Source organism: Haliaeetus leucocephalus, unplaced genomic scaffold (assembly GCF_000737465.1).
Source record: "Haliaeetus leucocephalus isolate CR32 unplaced genomic scaffold, Haliaeetus_leucocephalus-4.0 Scaffold406, whole genome shotgun sequence".
In the NCBI taxonomy this organism is placed as follows: Eukaryota; Metazoa; Chordata; class Aves; order Accipitriformes; family Accipitridae; genus Haliaeetus; species Haliaeetus leucocephalus.
Window position 1 is genome coordinate 226176 of NW_010972842.1, and position 13620 is coordinate 239795.

The 13620-nt window shown below is 35.7% G+C and overlaps 1 protein-coding gene across 1 annotated transcript in view; it reads left to right on the forward strand.

Annotated features, from left to right (window-relative positions):
* CTTNBP2 (cortactin binding protein 2) overlaps positions 1-13620 on the forward strand; it is an 86869-nt gene that overhangs the window by 71732 nt on the left and 1517 nt on the right. The window contains exons 17-22 of the mRNA XM_010573987.1: positions 1401-1579; positions 5195-5400; positions 5629-5814; positions 7588-7648; positions 8586-8718; positions 10644-10745. Coding sequence (XP_010572289.1) covers positions 1401-1579; positions 5195-5400; positions 5629-5814; positions 7588-7648; positions 8586-8718; positions 10644-10745 — 867 coding nt within the window. The remainder of the gene's footprint in view (positions 1-1400; positions 1580-5194; positions 5401-5628; positions 5815-7587; positions 7649-8585; positions 8719-10643; positions 10746-13620) is intronic.

Sequence of the window (13620 nt, forward strand, 5' to 3'; positions counted from 1 at the left end):
GATTGTAGCTCATTCAAGATCAAACAGAAGGACTGTCTTCAGTTGAGCACAAGACCAAGAAATACAGAATGCACTGAAGCAGTGGTTTTCTGACTTTTTCACAGGCAAACGCTGGATCAAACTTATTCTGCCAAACTGCTTTGGCTACCAGAACTTGCAACATCATGTAACAGATGTCATTTTCAGGCTATTTTGTTTAGGCTTAAAAGCAATCCTTAGTCTCATAGGTTAGAGTTTAACAATATAATAGGTTCCTACCTCTGACTGAAGTTGAACAGAATTTGGGTAGTAATCTCATTAAGTTTATTTTCTCTAAAGCATATATGCAGATGGTGTCTATTTAGACAAAAAAAGCCATGTGTCTTCCTGTATCTTCCCTAATTAAATAGTGAATAAAAATGCCCGGTGTGCTAGTACGTTTTTTTTCTTATACGTACATGTGCCATATGCAAGCTCCAGTGCCAGTTGGTGTGGGGATTAAAATAGTGGATTCCAAAGTTAAAAACAGAAGAAAGATTAATCTGTTATAAAAAACTAAGGGAAAGTAAAAGCACATTTATTGTTTGAACAATAGACTATTTCAAAGATCCTTGCTCTGTATTCTGATACTTTGTTTGTGCCTTAATATTCATGTTTTCAGATGAACAGCTCTTTTCCCCTTATTTTGGACTATTAGGATATATGGAAACAGTTTAAATGTTTTTCTACATTAACTTTATATTGTTCACCTGTACACTCTGTCAAGAAGCTCTGGCTTCAGTGCTGGCAAATACTATCCCTAGTGCATCTTATAATTCTTCCTTTAATTCAAACTGTTCCAGAGGATAATCCTAGGATTAGGATGATGAAGACTGTAATTCGGAGTCAGATGAAATAGAAGATTTTTCTGGCACCAAATAATTTGCCTTTAACATTTTACTAAAAAATGTAATTCTTAGATGAAGGCATCTTTCCTTCATTGCTACGAAATCTAAAATCAACATGGAAATCCACTGAGAACATGCCTGGATCAGACATTCCTGTTCAGTGATTTTATGTTCTTTTATGTGCCTTATTTATATCATATACATTGCATAGGATATGGTAGGGATCTCTTGTAATCCTAAACACCATAGAAAAAGCACTGCTGCCAAATTTGTGTCTTCGTTTCCTACAAGAAAGTAGAGACATGTCAATTTACTGATAAGGAAATCTCTTTTAAAGTATAGTTGGGGAAATAAGTTTTAATACAACAAGACTTCAATATACCCCATAAAAAGGTTTGACCAGTTTTTGACTGTTCCTGATTTTTGTAATAGCAATATACCAAGAAAAAAAACCAACCAAGCCTTCTTGGGGTTCCAAGGAAAGTGTTTGCAGCAGAGGTCTTATGTCCTGTCAAACATCTTTTCTCCCTGCAGTTCAGAGGCAAAGTACCTCCTCCGTGTGATCCTGTGTGCAAGATCATAGACTGGATTCTTGCTGTTTGGCACCAGCTGAACTCCTGTTTATCACGTCTAGGAGCGCCTGAAGCACTTATGGGGCCAAAACATTTCTTCTCTTGTCCTGTGGTGCCAGGGCATAGCCAAGCAACAGTGAAGTAAGATTTCTGTTTCCTCTTTGATACTGTTTGGTGCCAGCTACTTACTACAAATGTAGTAATTCTGTTTCTCCCAAACCCCATCTGACTCAGCAACCTTGAAAATATTTTACCAGAAGTTATTGAAAGTTTTAAACTTTTGTTTGATATTTAATTACTAGAAGGGCAATTCTGAAGGACACAAGTGGGAACTGGGTGTCTAACACTGGTTGAAAGTCAGTCTTGTCATGATCTTTCGGTTATTTTCAGACACAGAGGTCACAAAATATTACTTGTACTGGAATGGCTAATACTGCTCAACCATTTAAAGGTTTTGTTCTTCTTTTCAAGGCAGCGCTGTAAAGACAGCTGTTCATTAGTGAACAGACCAAAATAAGATTCAAGAATTCTGAGCCTGAAATGTTGGTAAAGTTTCTTTTTGAAGTTGAATATGAGGGAAATTTGGAGAATGATTTCTTACTCTTTTTAATATCTGGTATCACTTTTAAACATAAATAGAATTTCACAGATGTATTAGCTTAGTAAATAAAGCAGATATATGCATTTAGCTATATATATGGTTAAATATACAGTAACATGAAAGAAAAATGATGAAAATTTTCTTTCCTTGCCTGCAATTGCATGAACATCTGCTCACATTCCAACTTCTCTACAAATGCTAGCAAGTGATAAAAGAAATAGTTATAGAATTTTAAAATATATTTAATTCATGCGAAGATGTTACTTGGCTATATTAGAAGGGTAATGAGCCCCTAATTAAGATTCAGATTTTTTCAGAATTCAAATAATGATGTTGGTTTCTGGAGATGCAACATTATTTTTCTTACCCTGCTTCATAGCATTCTCCTGAATTGCCACTTCTGTTCTGCCTCTGACTTTTTACTCTTGTACTATTTTCTGCTGACCCTTCTTCCAGGGTCCTTGCTTAGCCTGTGCACTGGCTTTCTCATCTTTTGTTCTGTCTGCAGATTTTGATACATTTTTCTTGTTCATTTTCCTTTTTTTTCTAAAAGGACAGATAATCTAATATCCAGAGTAATTATCAAAGTCTAAATGTGGATGATGTAGCATTGACTTGAAACTTTATGGGTGCTGGGAAACAAAAAAAGAATAAAGTATACCATCCTTGTATCTCCTGTCTCCCTCTTGAATCATGTCCTCTGAAATGTCTTAATCATTCATTTATTGCAATGGCATTAGCAGAGGACAGACAAACTGTTCTTTACATACCTTAATTATGCATTTCTGAGTTTGGATTTCTCCTAAGTTAAACTTTGACTGGATTCACAATGCTTTATTTTGAGCACAACCCCAAAATGTCTTTTATAGTAGCAGTATGCCATCTGACTCTTCATTTTAATGTAGTTTTTGTCCACTAATAAACAATTAAAAAGCACAGCTCCAGTGAGTACTTACTGGACACGTTCGTTTTAGCAGGATGATGGCTAACAGTGTGGTCATATAACTAGTAATAGCTTTAATTAGCACCTCACTGGTTGCTGTTATTTCAATCCAATTAACCACTCCCGTCCTCTTGCCCCTTCTCTCCACTGTGCTATTCTGCTGCTTTTTGGTTTTATTAAATCTTCACTGAGTCAGCTCAATTCATTAAGACATTAGACAGCTATCTACAAACTGGGTTAATTCTGGGCTAGGTGTTAGCATGAGGCAAGTGGTAGAAGTAGGCAGCTGGGAAGGGAGAGAGAAGGCATGACAAGAAATTGTTTCCTGCTGTGTGCTGTTTCATGTAGCTTCACATGTTTTGGAGATTAGAGTGAATAGATGAGGAAAATTTTAGCTACCTTTTCTCTTGGTTTTCATCTGGGGAATTAAAGATGATGTTCCAACAGGAAAGAGTTTCGCTTTACAGGTCTTTTTCAGGGATAGTGGGGTGCTATACCTTTCCTAAGTATCACCTCTATCAAAGAACTGGGGACTTGATCAAGATGAGCGCAAACATAAGACTGAATTTAAACACCAGGTTGGAATTTTATTTAGAGGATGGCATTGTACATGCCATCAATTGTTAACTGCTTGATTAGAATGATTAGATTAATTTTATCTTTGCAGCCTTCATTTCTGACCATTTCTACTAACAATATTGAAAAATGTCAAAAGCTTACATAGGCAGAAATGGAGAGATAGAGTTCTTTATTGCTAAAATGAAAGCAACTGTTTATTTTGGTATCTTAGCTCAGCTAGCAGAAGCAGACTTTATCTATATGGAATGGTATCTACAACATTATGCTAAGGAAGATTCGAGGAACATCTCTAACATGCGTCGTACATCTTATTTTAACAACTGTACTAATTATTTTTCTAAGTAATGTAACTTCTATCAAGCTTATACCAGCACTTTGTAGCATGGTTATATATCACAAAAGCTCAATCTTATGTTTCATAACTAACCAAAAGTATATCTGTCAAATGATTCATTCATTCGAACTTTAAAAAACAAACAAAAAAACCCAAAGAAACAACCCCCCCCCCCCCCCCCCCCCAAAAAAAAAAAAAAAAAAAAAGCCAAAAAAGTCATCATAATCTTTTGGGTAATAAGATGGCTTCTGTGTATCAATGTATCCAACAAAAAGGTTCATTTAAGTCAAACAGACATTTAAGCCTTCACTTTCTCTGAATGGATTTCTGCAAAGCTGAAACACAGCATTATAGCCTATCATTTGTTATAGACCTTTAATATAAACCCTCTGACTCTCAATCTTACCATCTTCCTCCCGTAAGAGCGTATAAGGAAAAAAAAAAAAAGAGTTGGATTTGATCTAAAAAAGATTGTCTCAGTGTCTGTTATAGATGTAAGCTGAGCCTTAAGCCTGAAACTCCTAGCCTTTATCCCTTGAGAACTATAAGCTGTAAGAAATAGCATTTATTTATTTCCTAGTACAAATTTTTCACTTATGTGCTAAAACAGTATAGTATTTCTCTCTTAGAAAAGCAAAAGTCCCAGAAGAACCATGTCCCTTTGAATGACATTTTTGTAAGCAGACCCAGTCTCTAAACCAGACAATCTGGAAAATCCATGGCATCCTGGAAACACAGTTCACTATACAGCAAATAAACAAAAAGGGAGTGATAGCAAGGCAGCTCTATGAATAGAAAGGAAGGTCTTGTAAACTGGACAAGCTTGGAAATGGAAGAATACTGGAAAGGGTGCAATCATAACTGAATACCTCCTTTTTCCCACGCTGGCAGCAAATAGGCTATGAATGAACACCTGCAAGCACAGAAACTTCTCCATGCACTTGCAAAGGTGAAAGAGGCATTTTTTGTATATACAGGAACACGCGTCTTTCTAGGACATTCTTCCTTATTTTAAAGCTAAAAGAATGTTTTGTAGTCCTTATCTGAAGCAGGAAAAGCATTACATGATAAATAGTTTGCCAAAGCAACCTGAAGAAACTTAGGTCAAATAATTAATATAAAACAAACAAATAAACCCTACCTTAAATAAAATCAGTTCCTTTCTGAAATGAGGTACAATAGGAAGTCCAAAATTTATGTGCTTCCTGAAAATGCAAAATTTGATATGTTACCCAAAGTATAAAATCTTGGGGTTTGACAATTGTCTCTGAAGTTAAGGGATTGTTTGTGTGCCTACAGGTGGATGTCCAAGTTATGGAATGCTGTGATAGCTCCCAGAGTTCAAGAGGCAATACTCTCCAGAGCCTCTGTGAAAAGACCATCTGTACCAGGACAAGCAATAGCCAAAAAAAATCCTAGCCAAGGTCAACAGGCTGTTGTTAAAGCTGCTCTCAGTATCTTGCTAAATAAAGCTGTTTTGCATGGCTGTCCTCTACCCAGAACAGGTAACAGTGAACAATCTGAAAGGCAAGTAGTTGTACGTTGCCGAAGTGGGGCTTTTAACTGTTTGATTCCTTTTTTTAAAACTTTGACAAAACATAACTGTAGTTATGATGGGAGGTGTGTGGTTAAAAGCATTTACAGTCACTAAACTAAGTAGTTGTATAAGGTAGTCAAAGAACCACCGTTTGCAACAGTCAATTCTTCTTAACATTGTTCTACTTTTGTTTCAGAGCTAGATAATTATATAGCAGATTTTAAGGGAGGAAATTTTCCTTTATCCATGGTTTCAAGCTACAAAAATTGTAGTAAGAAAAGAGGTGAGAATGCTTCTTGGAGAAAAGTGAGCACAAGTCCTCGCAAAAAGTCAGGCCACTTATCCTCCCAGTCATGGAATAAGCAGGAGACAAATACTGAAGGTAAAGCTTTCTATTTTCAGTTCTGAAGGAAGGTGTGGGTGTTTAAGCTGCATAGTTATGAATCTAACTTTTGTTCTACATCCTTAATTAAAAATTCTCAATTAAATGACACTCATGTTTATGTTTACCAGTAAAAAATTGTTTAATTTTTTCCCCTTAATTATTTCTTTGTGACTGTGAGGTATCCTATTTTATTTTTTTTCTTGTTGTTTGTTTGTTCTAATGCCCTTCCTGTTGTTTAATAATGAGGTAGGCTTTGGCCTAGATTGTGGAAGACTGAGCAGTGGTTCCACCTCATATTGCATGGAGTGATGCTCTATCATTCTCTTTCTCAATACCAGCTGACAGAAAGCTTCATTACTTGATAGGTACTCCTTCGTTCTGCACCTAATTTACAGTATACTTACTCTGGGTTTTGGTTTTTTTACACATACTTTATAGCTTCACTACAATAATTTCTAGTGTCTGAATCAGATCATGCATCCCTTGTTCAATCTTATTAGATAAATCGAGTAGAATAATCTAGAAGCCCTGTAGTGGAAGGAAGAGATCTTTGGTTTTAAATTGAAGATTTTTGTTTGATTTTTCACTTTAATTGCAAAAAATAAATGTACAAAATTCTGTGTAGTCACAGATACTGTAAAATTTTCAAGAAGTTTCCACATAATTTTCAGTATGCTGTTTGATGAAGAAGGCTTTATATGACTGGGTCTATGTGTGTGTACAAATGTGAAAGTAGCTGACACTTTTGAAATGTCTTTTCACCTCAAGATCCTAAGCCACCTAACAAGCAGTTTACCGCACAAGGATAACATCTGGATATGTGCAGAAGCAACATATCATTCTTCTAACAGTACACATCTGTCTAGAAGGAAAACTTAGGAATACCGTAACTGAATATAATATCAAACAGGAAAACTTGTAGAGGACAAAATCAAATTACTTATTTTGCTTTCAGAAAATGAAGGTAATTCCTTCAGAGAGAAGAGTTAGGAAGGGATTTAGACAGAAGGAGGCTTACACACAGACATACTTTAGAAACAGTAAGATTCTATCCTCAATTACCTCATATAGAAAAGACTGAAGTACTTGATGCCTGGTACTTTGTAATGTTAAATTGAGGTATTCATTTCTTCAGGTCTTGTTCAGAAAGAAGTCTGTTTCTTCTGAACTGCAACTCTAATGTCCTAATTTTACTTGCTAGTTCTGTATTTGAATTTTGAACTTATCTAATCCCGCTAAGAGGATTTAAGAAATCAAATGAACGTAACCTGAAGTGGGATAGTTGATACTGTATCTTGTACCCGAGAATGTTCTCAGCGTCCAGTTAACATCTGTGAATATAAGTAAAAAATGGAATAGTGAATTTAGAGTAGCCTTCCGTTTCTGACTATCAGAATCATACATTGTTCCTGATTCCAAGTAAGGATAAGTTGTTTGATTTTACTTAAATGAAGCAAACTTAAATGTTTTCCTGTTGACAAGTGATTTCTCTTTGAGAGAACCAGTAAGTGTGGTTCAAGTGCCTCGCACAGAAACCTCATATTCTGTCTTCCACAAAAGCTTGGGCAACTCATGCCCTGTTTGCCATTTTAGCAGTTCCTAATGCTACTCTGAACAGTTTCAAGGGATGTATTCTGACCTTTGACAGACTCTGTTGATATAATTAGCTAGTAAATGGGAACACGTTTTCCCTGTTTATCACAGATTTTTAGAATAAAGAAATCAACGCATATGATAACACACTAATAAGTCAATCTCTCTTTCGTGCAGGTATAAAATCTAAGGCTATGCTGCAACCAAACTGTAAGAAAAGAGCTTCTCTCACCACAAAGTAAGCTTTAATTTCTGGTATTTGTAACACTTAGCAAACAATAAAGATGATAAAATTGTGTTGGAAACCAGCACATTATAATGAATAGATGAAGAGTTTGTATTTGGTAATGTTTTGGTTCTACATCTGAAGAAAGGAATCCTTTTTAATTTTCAATTCCAAGAGAAAATAAAATTTAGGTACTTTGATATAATTTTAGAATACATTTCTGTCATTCAAGCCTTGTCATGTCATTCAAGCCTCACTACATGTCTTTTTATGTAACAGAATAGTCTATGACTTAAGAATAGTATGTAACACTTACTCTGCCATGAAAAGCCAACTGTATGCTTTTCTTACCTGGCATTATATTTTAAAAACTCCTCTGGCTTTTTTAGCTTACTGAATGGCAATTCAAAATGGTATAGTACATGCACTTTGGTCTAAATGATAGAGAGTTTCTCTAAGAAAGTGTACAAATTAGTCAGAGGGAACTGCATTTGAGACTTTACTGCAGTCTGAAACCTTGGTTCTACCATATTCACAGGCACAGAGCGCATAGAATATTTATGCTTCCAGTATGCCAGGGGTTTTTTAAGTGTTTGGAATTAAGTCCAAAAAGGAGAGTACTACGAAATTGATTGCTCCATCTTAAAAAGAGGAGAACCTTTGAAGACAGTAGGCAGAAGAATCCTTTGTTAGAATTTCAGAATGGGGAGAATAATTTGAATAGAAAGAAGATCTATTATGATATAACAAGTATTGACAACTATTGCTGCCACTTAATTAGATGTTATTTTCTTTCTGTTTGTGGTAGTAAAGGTCATTTGGAAAGAAACTGCTATTTTTCATGTGTGTATAATATTTATTTTTAAATTCTGTACCACAGCTTGATTTTAACTTTTCTCTCTGTTTTGCGTTTTTTTGTTTTGTTTTGTTTTGGGTTTTTTTTAACCAGATCTTCAGAGAAGGATCAATTGAGACTGTTAAATCTGGAGCAAAGGCTGTCCCTTGGTTCTGATGATGAAGTAGATCTTGTGCAGGAACTTCAAAGTATGTGTTCCAGCAAATCTGAGCCTGATATAAGCAAGGTAACACAAGGTTTTTAAATAATTTATGTCATTACTATATGCAGGTTTTTGCTATGTGTTTAAAATAAATTTTTAATTTACAAGCACTGCTTGAACTGAAGAAAATTATTAAATTATTTGGGAATAAGCCAAAGTCAACTAATAAATTATACATTTGAGGGTAAGTATTCTGGTTTAATATACATTATTTTAAGTTACACCTTCACTATTTTTTCTTGCAGACATTTTTGCAGTGTAGGCTGAAATCTCTAAGTTCATAAATGCTAGCGACAATAGCCTTCTCTGCATTATTGTTCCCCATGTTATCTTTCATGCTATCATTGCTTCCACTGGGAAACTGTTTTGTAGTCTTAAAGACATAGAAAGTTTTTCCTAATATGCATTGCACTTGTAATCCCATTAGCCATCACAGAACGGGCTCAAAGCTTCTCTGCTGTGTAGGCAAAGTGCAGTTTTGCTGCCCAAGCAAGAAAGAATGGATTGGCCTAATTCTTTAACAGTGGCAGAAGAGGGTGAAGGATGCTTGCAAGGCTCATACGTTTGGGGCTAAGTTCTATGCTGGAATGGGTTGTGGGTGGTTATGGGAGGCCTGTTGGAGCAGAGGGTGGAGCCGTAGATCTCTCTCATTTTTTCCATCTACACCAAAAGCATCCAGCTCTCCCTGTAGCTGTAGCTATTTATTTTTTTCCTTCTTTCCTCCTAGCACAGCTGAAGTCGATGGCGGTGACAGCAGGCTGTGTTCACACCGGAGCAGCTGTTCCGTATCTTTTGAAATGCAGAGAGAGTCAGTCTTAGGCGATTGTCCAGTTAGGCTGTGCATTACATCCTCTAGGATCTCTCTGAACAGCAGTTCCATTAGGTTTGCTTCATTAAGTATTCTGTTTACTCTTAGAAGTCATCCAAGTTTTTATTAAAAAAAGAAATAGTGTTTGGGAAGATTTTTCAACCTATTTAATGAAATCCTTTATTATGGTGTTTTGGGTTGGTTTTTTTAAAGTATTTACAGTACTCGCATGAGTCACATGCACCAAGCCGGCAAGCTAATCACTAGTCAGTTAGCAGGGATTTACCATATCTATCCTTGAAAGAATGAGATGTGCTTAAAGAAATGGTAACCAACTTAAAATTGTGTTTAATAACATGTAAAATGTAATTGCTTGTTGTTGACAATTCAAGGAAATATGGGTTAGATAAGGAAGGAGATAGATGTCACTGTCTTTTGTTCAGTTTCCTCACTATGGGTGGAACCATCCATGGCTGGAGTTTCTGTTGTTATTTCCCTAGCTGCCTAGCAGAGCCTTACAGAAGTAAGGGCGCTGTTGCATGTTTTCTTTGCGTGATGTAATTTCAGGCTGCCATCAAAATAATTACTTCTACTCTCTAATTTGCCCTTTCGCTCAAATATGTTCCTGCTGCCTGTTATGTTGGGATTGATTACTTTTGCAGTTGCAGAGTTGAATTGCATCAGCTTGCCCCAGGATAAAATACCTAGTTTTCCGTAAGCACAGAAGGCTGATCAGACTCTATCTGCTATTGCATGGTCACAAGGTTTGGTGGAAAATAGCAGGGAAGAAACATGGCAGGAGGAAGAGAAAAGGATCATTCCTCTCTGTGATGTTCCTGGAGCTGGATAAAATTTAATGGGAAGCTGCCCTTAAGCTCCACTGAATAAAGTATTGCTCTGGAATGTATGTTTAATCTTCCTCTGATAATAGTCAATGTGAAATCCCTCCCTTTTATCTCCCATCTTCCACAAACACACTCAAGAGTAAAGGAAAGATATTTTAATCATTCTTTGGATATTCATGCATTGCATTGCACAGAAACTACATGAAAATAAAATCAAGACTCCAAAATTTGGCAAATTGAAACATAATCTCTGCTGCGAATAGCTAAAAATATCACCATTTTCTTATCTTTTTTAGATCGCACATTCTAAGGATGAGCTATTGATGTTCAATAACTCTCAGAACAATCCTGTATTTTCAGCAAGTGGTACTAACCCAAGTAAAACAACAGCACAAAAGGTAGGTGAAACGAGTTTTGTAGTAGGATAGGGAAGGTGTCTCGAGTTTCTCCAAAATCTGAATTCCTGATTGGATCCAAAGAATTAGCATTCCAGTGCCCTGTTTATTACAAGAATAAACTGTCATGATTCTTAGGAAACTTGCCAGACATATCATGCCAAGTTTCTTCCATGTGTCTTAATGGAAACTAAAGATTTATTAAACAATGGATGTATTTGCTTCAGTTTTCATGTTTACATAAAGCCATCTCCCTAGGCCAAGTACTGTTGACATTACTTTGACATTATAAGTTATTTGTATCAGATTTTGAGGGAAATAAAAGCCCTGGGTTCATTGTTTCCCCCCAGTTAATGTTATTCAGTAAGTTTGCAAAAGTGCAAAAATTTTAAATTCTTGACGTAAAATTGCTGGCTCGTGGTTTATTTTTCTATCATTTTTTTCGTAGTGATTACCCAAATATGTATGATTTCAAACCACTGTTTTCCTACATGTTGTTATCTAAGTAGAATTGAGCTGCTGTGGTGCCAAAGCTCTCAGTGGTAGAATTTTTGACAAGATGTGATATTGCCAGAGTTTGTGAAGAACAGCACTTTTTTTTTAAAGTGGGATTCAGTTGCTTTTTTTCTACCTAGCTATTTGTTGTAATATACAGTTGTCTTGCCATATTATGTATGAGAAATCAAAAGAAACCCTATGTTATAAGTTTGGTGATTCTGGGAAAAGATAGTCTAAATGTAAACAAGCTTTACTAACTTCAGAGCAGTTTCAGAGTGGGAAGATAAGCTGAACACTGATGGAAGATACAATAGATCCACTATCATCTTCTTTTCAGAAATTGAAATTATTGTTTGTGGCATCCCTACTAAATATGAAGATGAAAATATACCCTGCTTAGTTTTCATTCTTTGGATATGAAGTAAAAATTATGCTTTCTCTGCTGTTACACTTTTTTCCCTATTCTTTCTTGCTCTTTGTATTTTTGAACATCAAGAGAGCTTCCGAGCACACAGCTCAATTAACCTTAGCCAGGGCAGAATCTGTTGTCTGTGTTCCCTCGCTAGGTCCTCTGTGTTGCCTCGATAGGGGTCCTCTAGAGTCCAATCCAGACGCTTTTATCTGACTGCGATAAATTGTTTTCTAGAGACACTCTGACTATTTTCTGCAGGTACAATGAAGTAGCCCTGAAAATAGCTTACCTTGCACACCTAAGCATTAAAAAAGCTAAAGTTGGATGAGATGACTTCTTACCATCATATTTTTTCATATCCAACTATTCAAAATATTAGAATATTTTCTGTAATTTTACTTAAAACCCAGAAAACAGTCTCTGCTAATGGAATACTGCTTTTGAATATATCTCTAAACACATTAATTTCAGACATTCCAAATCAGAGCTTCACATAGTAGTGATGCATAGACAATTTTCTAAGTCAGCTGACCTACCTGTTCCTACTGTAAATTTTTCCTAGTGAATTTTTTTCCTTTTAAAATTCCTTCTAACAACATAAGGCATAACGATATTGACTTTGGAGGTAGACAAGCTTAGCTACCTTTGAGGTTTTTGAAGAACTTAGTCAAAAGATTTCATACAGAATAAAAAAATTCATTTCCCATATCTTTGTGGGGAAATGTTAGCCAAAATAAAGGAAACACAACCCAACCTTTTGCTAGAGGGGAAAGCGAGCTAATAAAATAGCAAGCTTTGTTTCTAGATTTAGTCATTACTACAACAAATTTATCAAAAATCTAGAAGGGCAGAGTCTCAGTTTGGAAGCAGAAGTCAAACTTTTAGAGGCAGTTGTAACGATGGTTAACTTGTGCAGCTGCAAGAACTGGTGTCTGAAAAGGGTCTGAAATTAGAAAAGCATCCTTTTCCGAAAGTGAATAGAATTCTGTAGGTAACAAAAGCAATACTGCATGAGCAGAGGCAATCTTACCAACAGTAATGAGACAAATTACTTCAAAGGGCAACATACCCATAATTTTTTTTTTTAATTGGCTGGAAGAAAAAATGCTTTCAGGTATGTGAAGGAAAAAGCAAGCTGGTAAGAGATGCAAAACCTTTCATCCAGGATACAAACAAATTGATGGAATCAAGGATTAATAAGGAATAAACAGTGATGAATAGTCTGTTTTCATGCCACCAACCTTTATGTGAAGAGCAGTAGCTGATGGCGAAAATGAACTTTTTAATATTGCTGCCCAGAGGGTGATCTGGATTCAACTGATGCTAACAGTTAAGGTCCTAATTCTCCTTTCCTGTCAGTGGAAAAGTAGGCATCTCTCATGAAAGATATATGTTAGTGACTATCAAAAAATGGCTTAACTAACCTCTTTCTCCTTGACTATAAAGGAACAAAAAGTGACAACATACCTGACTTTGGCACTTCAGGTATCTAAATTTGGGCCGGGTGAATATGGTCCGGTTTTTTAAGAATGTAGCTTCTTAGCATAAATCATTTGAGATGCTAAAACCTAATTTATAGGAAAGAAATCTATAAGATTATGGATTAAAATGTAACTAGCACTTCAACTTCCATTCTTGAAGTATTATTTTTGTCATGATTATTTTGTTATTATTTATGGCCTTGATGGTACAAAAAAGTGAATATCTTTATTCAAGCTGTAGAGCTGATTTTTTTTTTTTTTTTTTTTGCTCATAACTACATGAATTTCCATTTTTTCCCCTTGTAGCTGTGGCTGCTGTAGTCATTTTTCCACAGTAATGAAGAAAGAACATGTATTTTTTTATTCGGGTACTTCTGAGATTGAGACATCTGAGAATCAAGTTTAAATTTTTTTTCAATGGTAATGCAAAAACCCCATTGACTTATTTTGGTATTCTAAGCTGTTTATGGTATATCCTTTCAGTCAA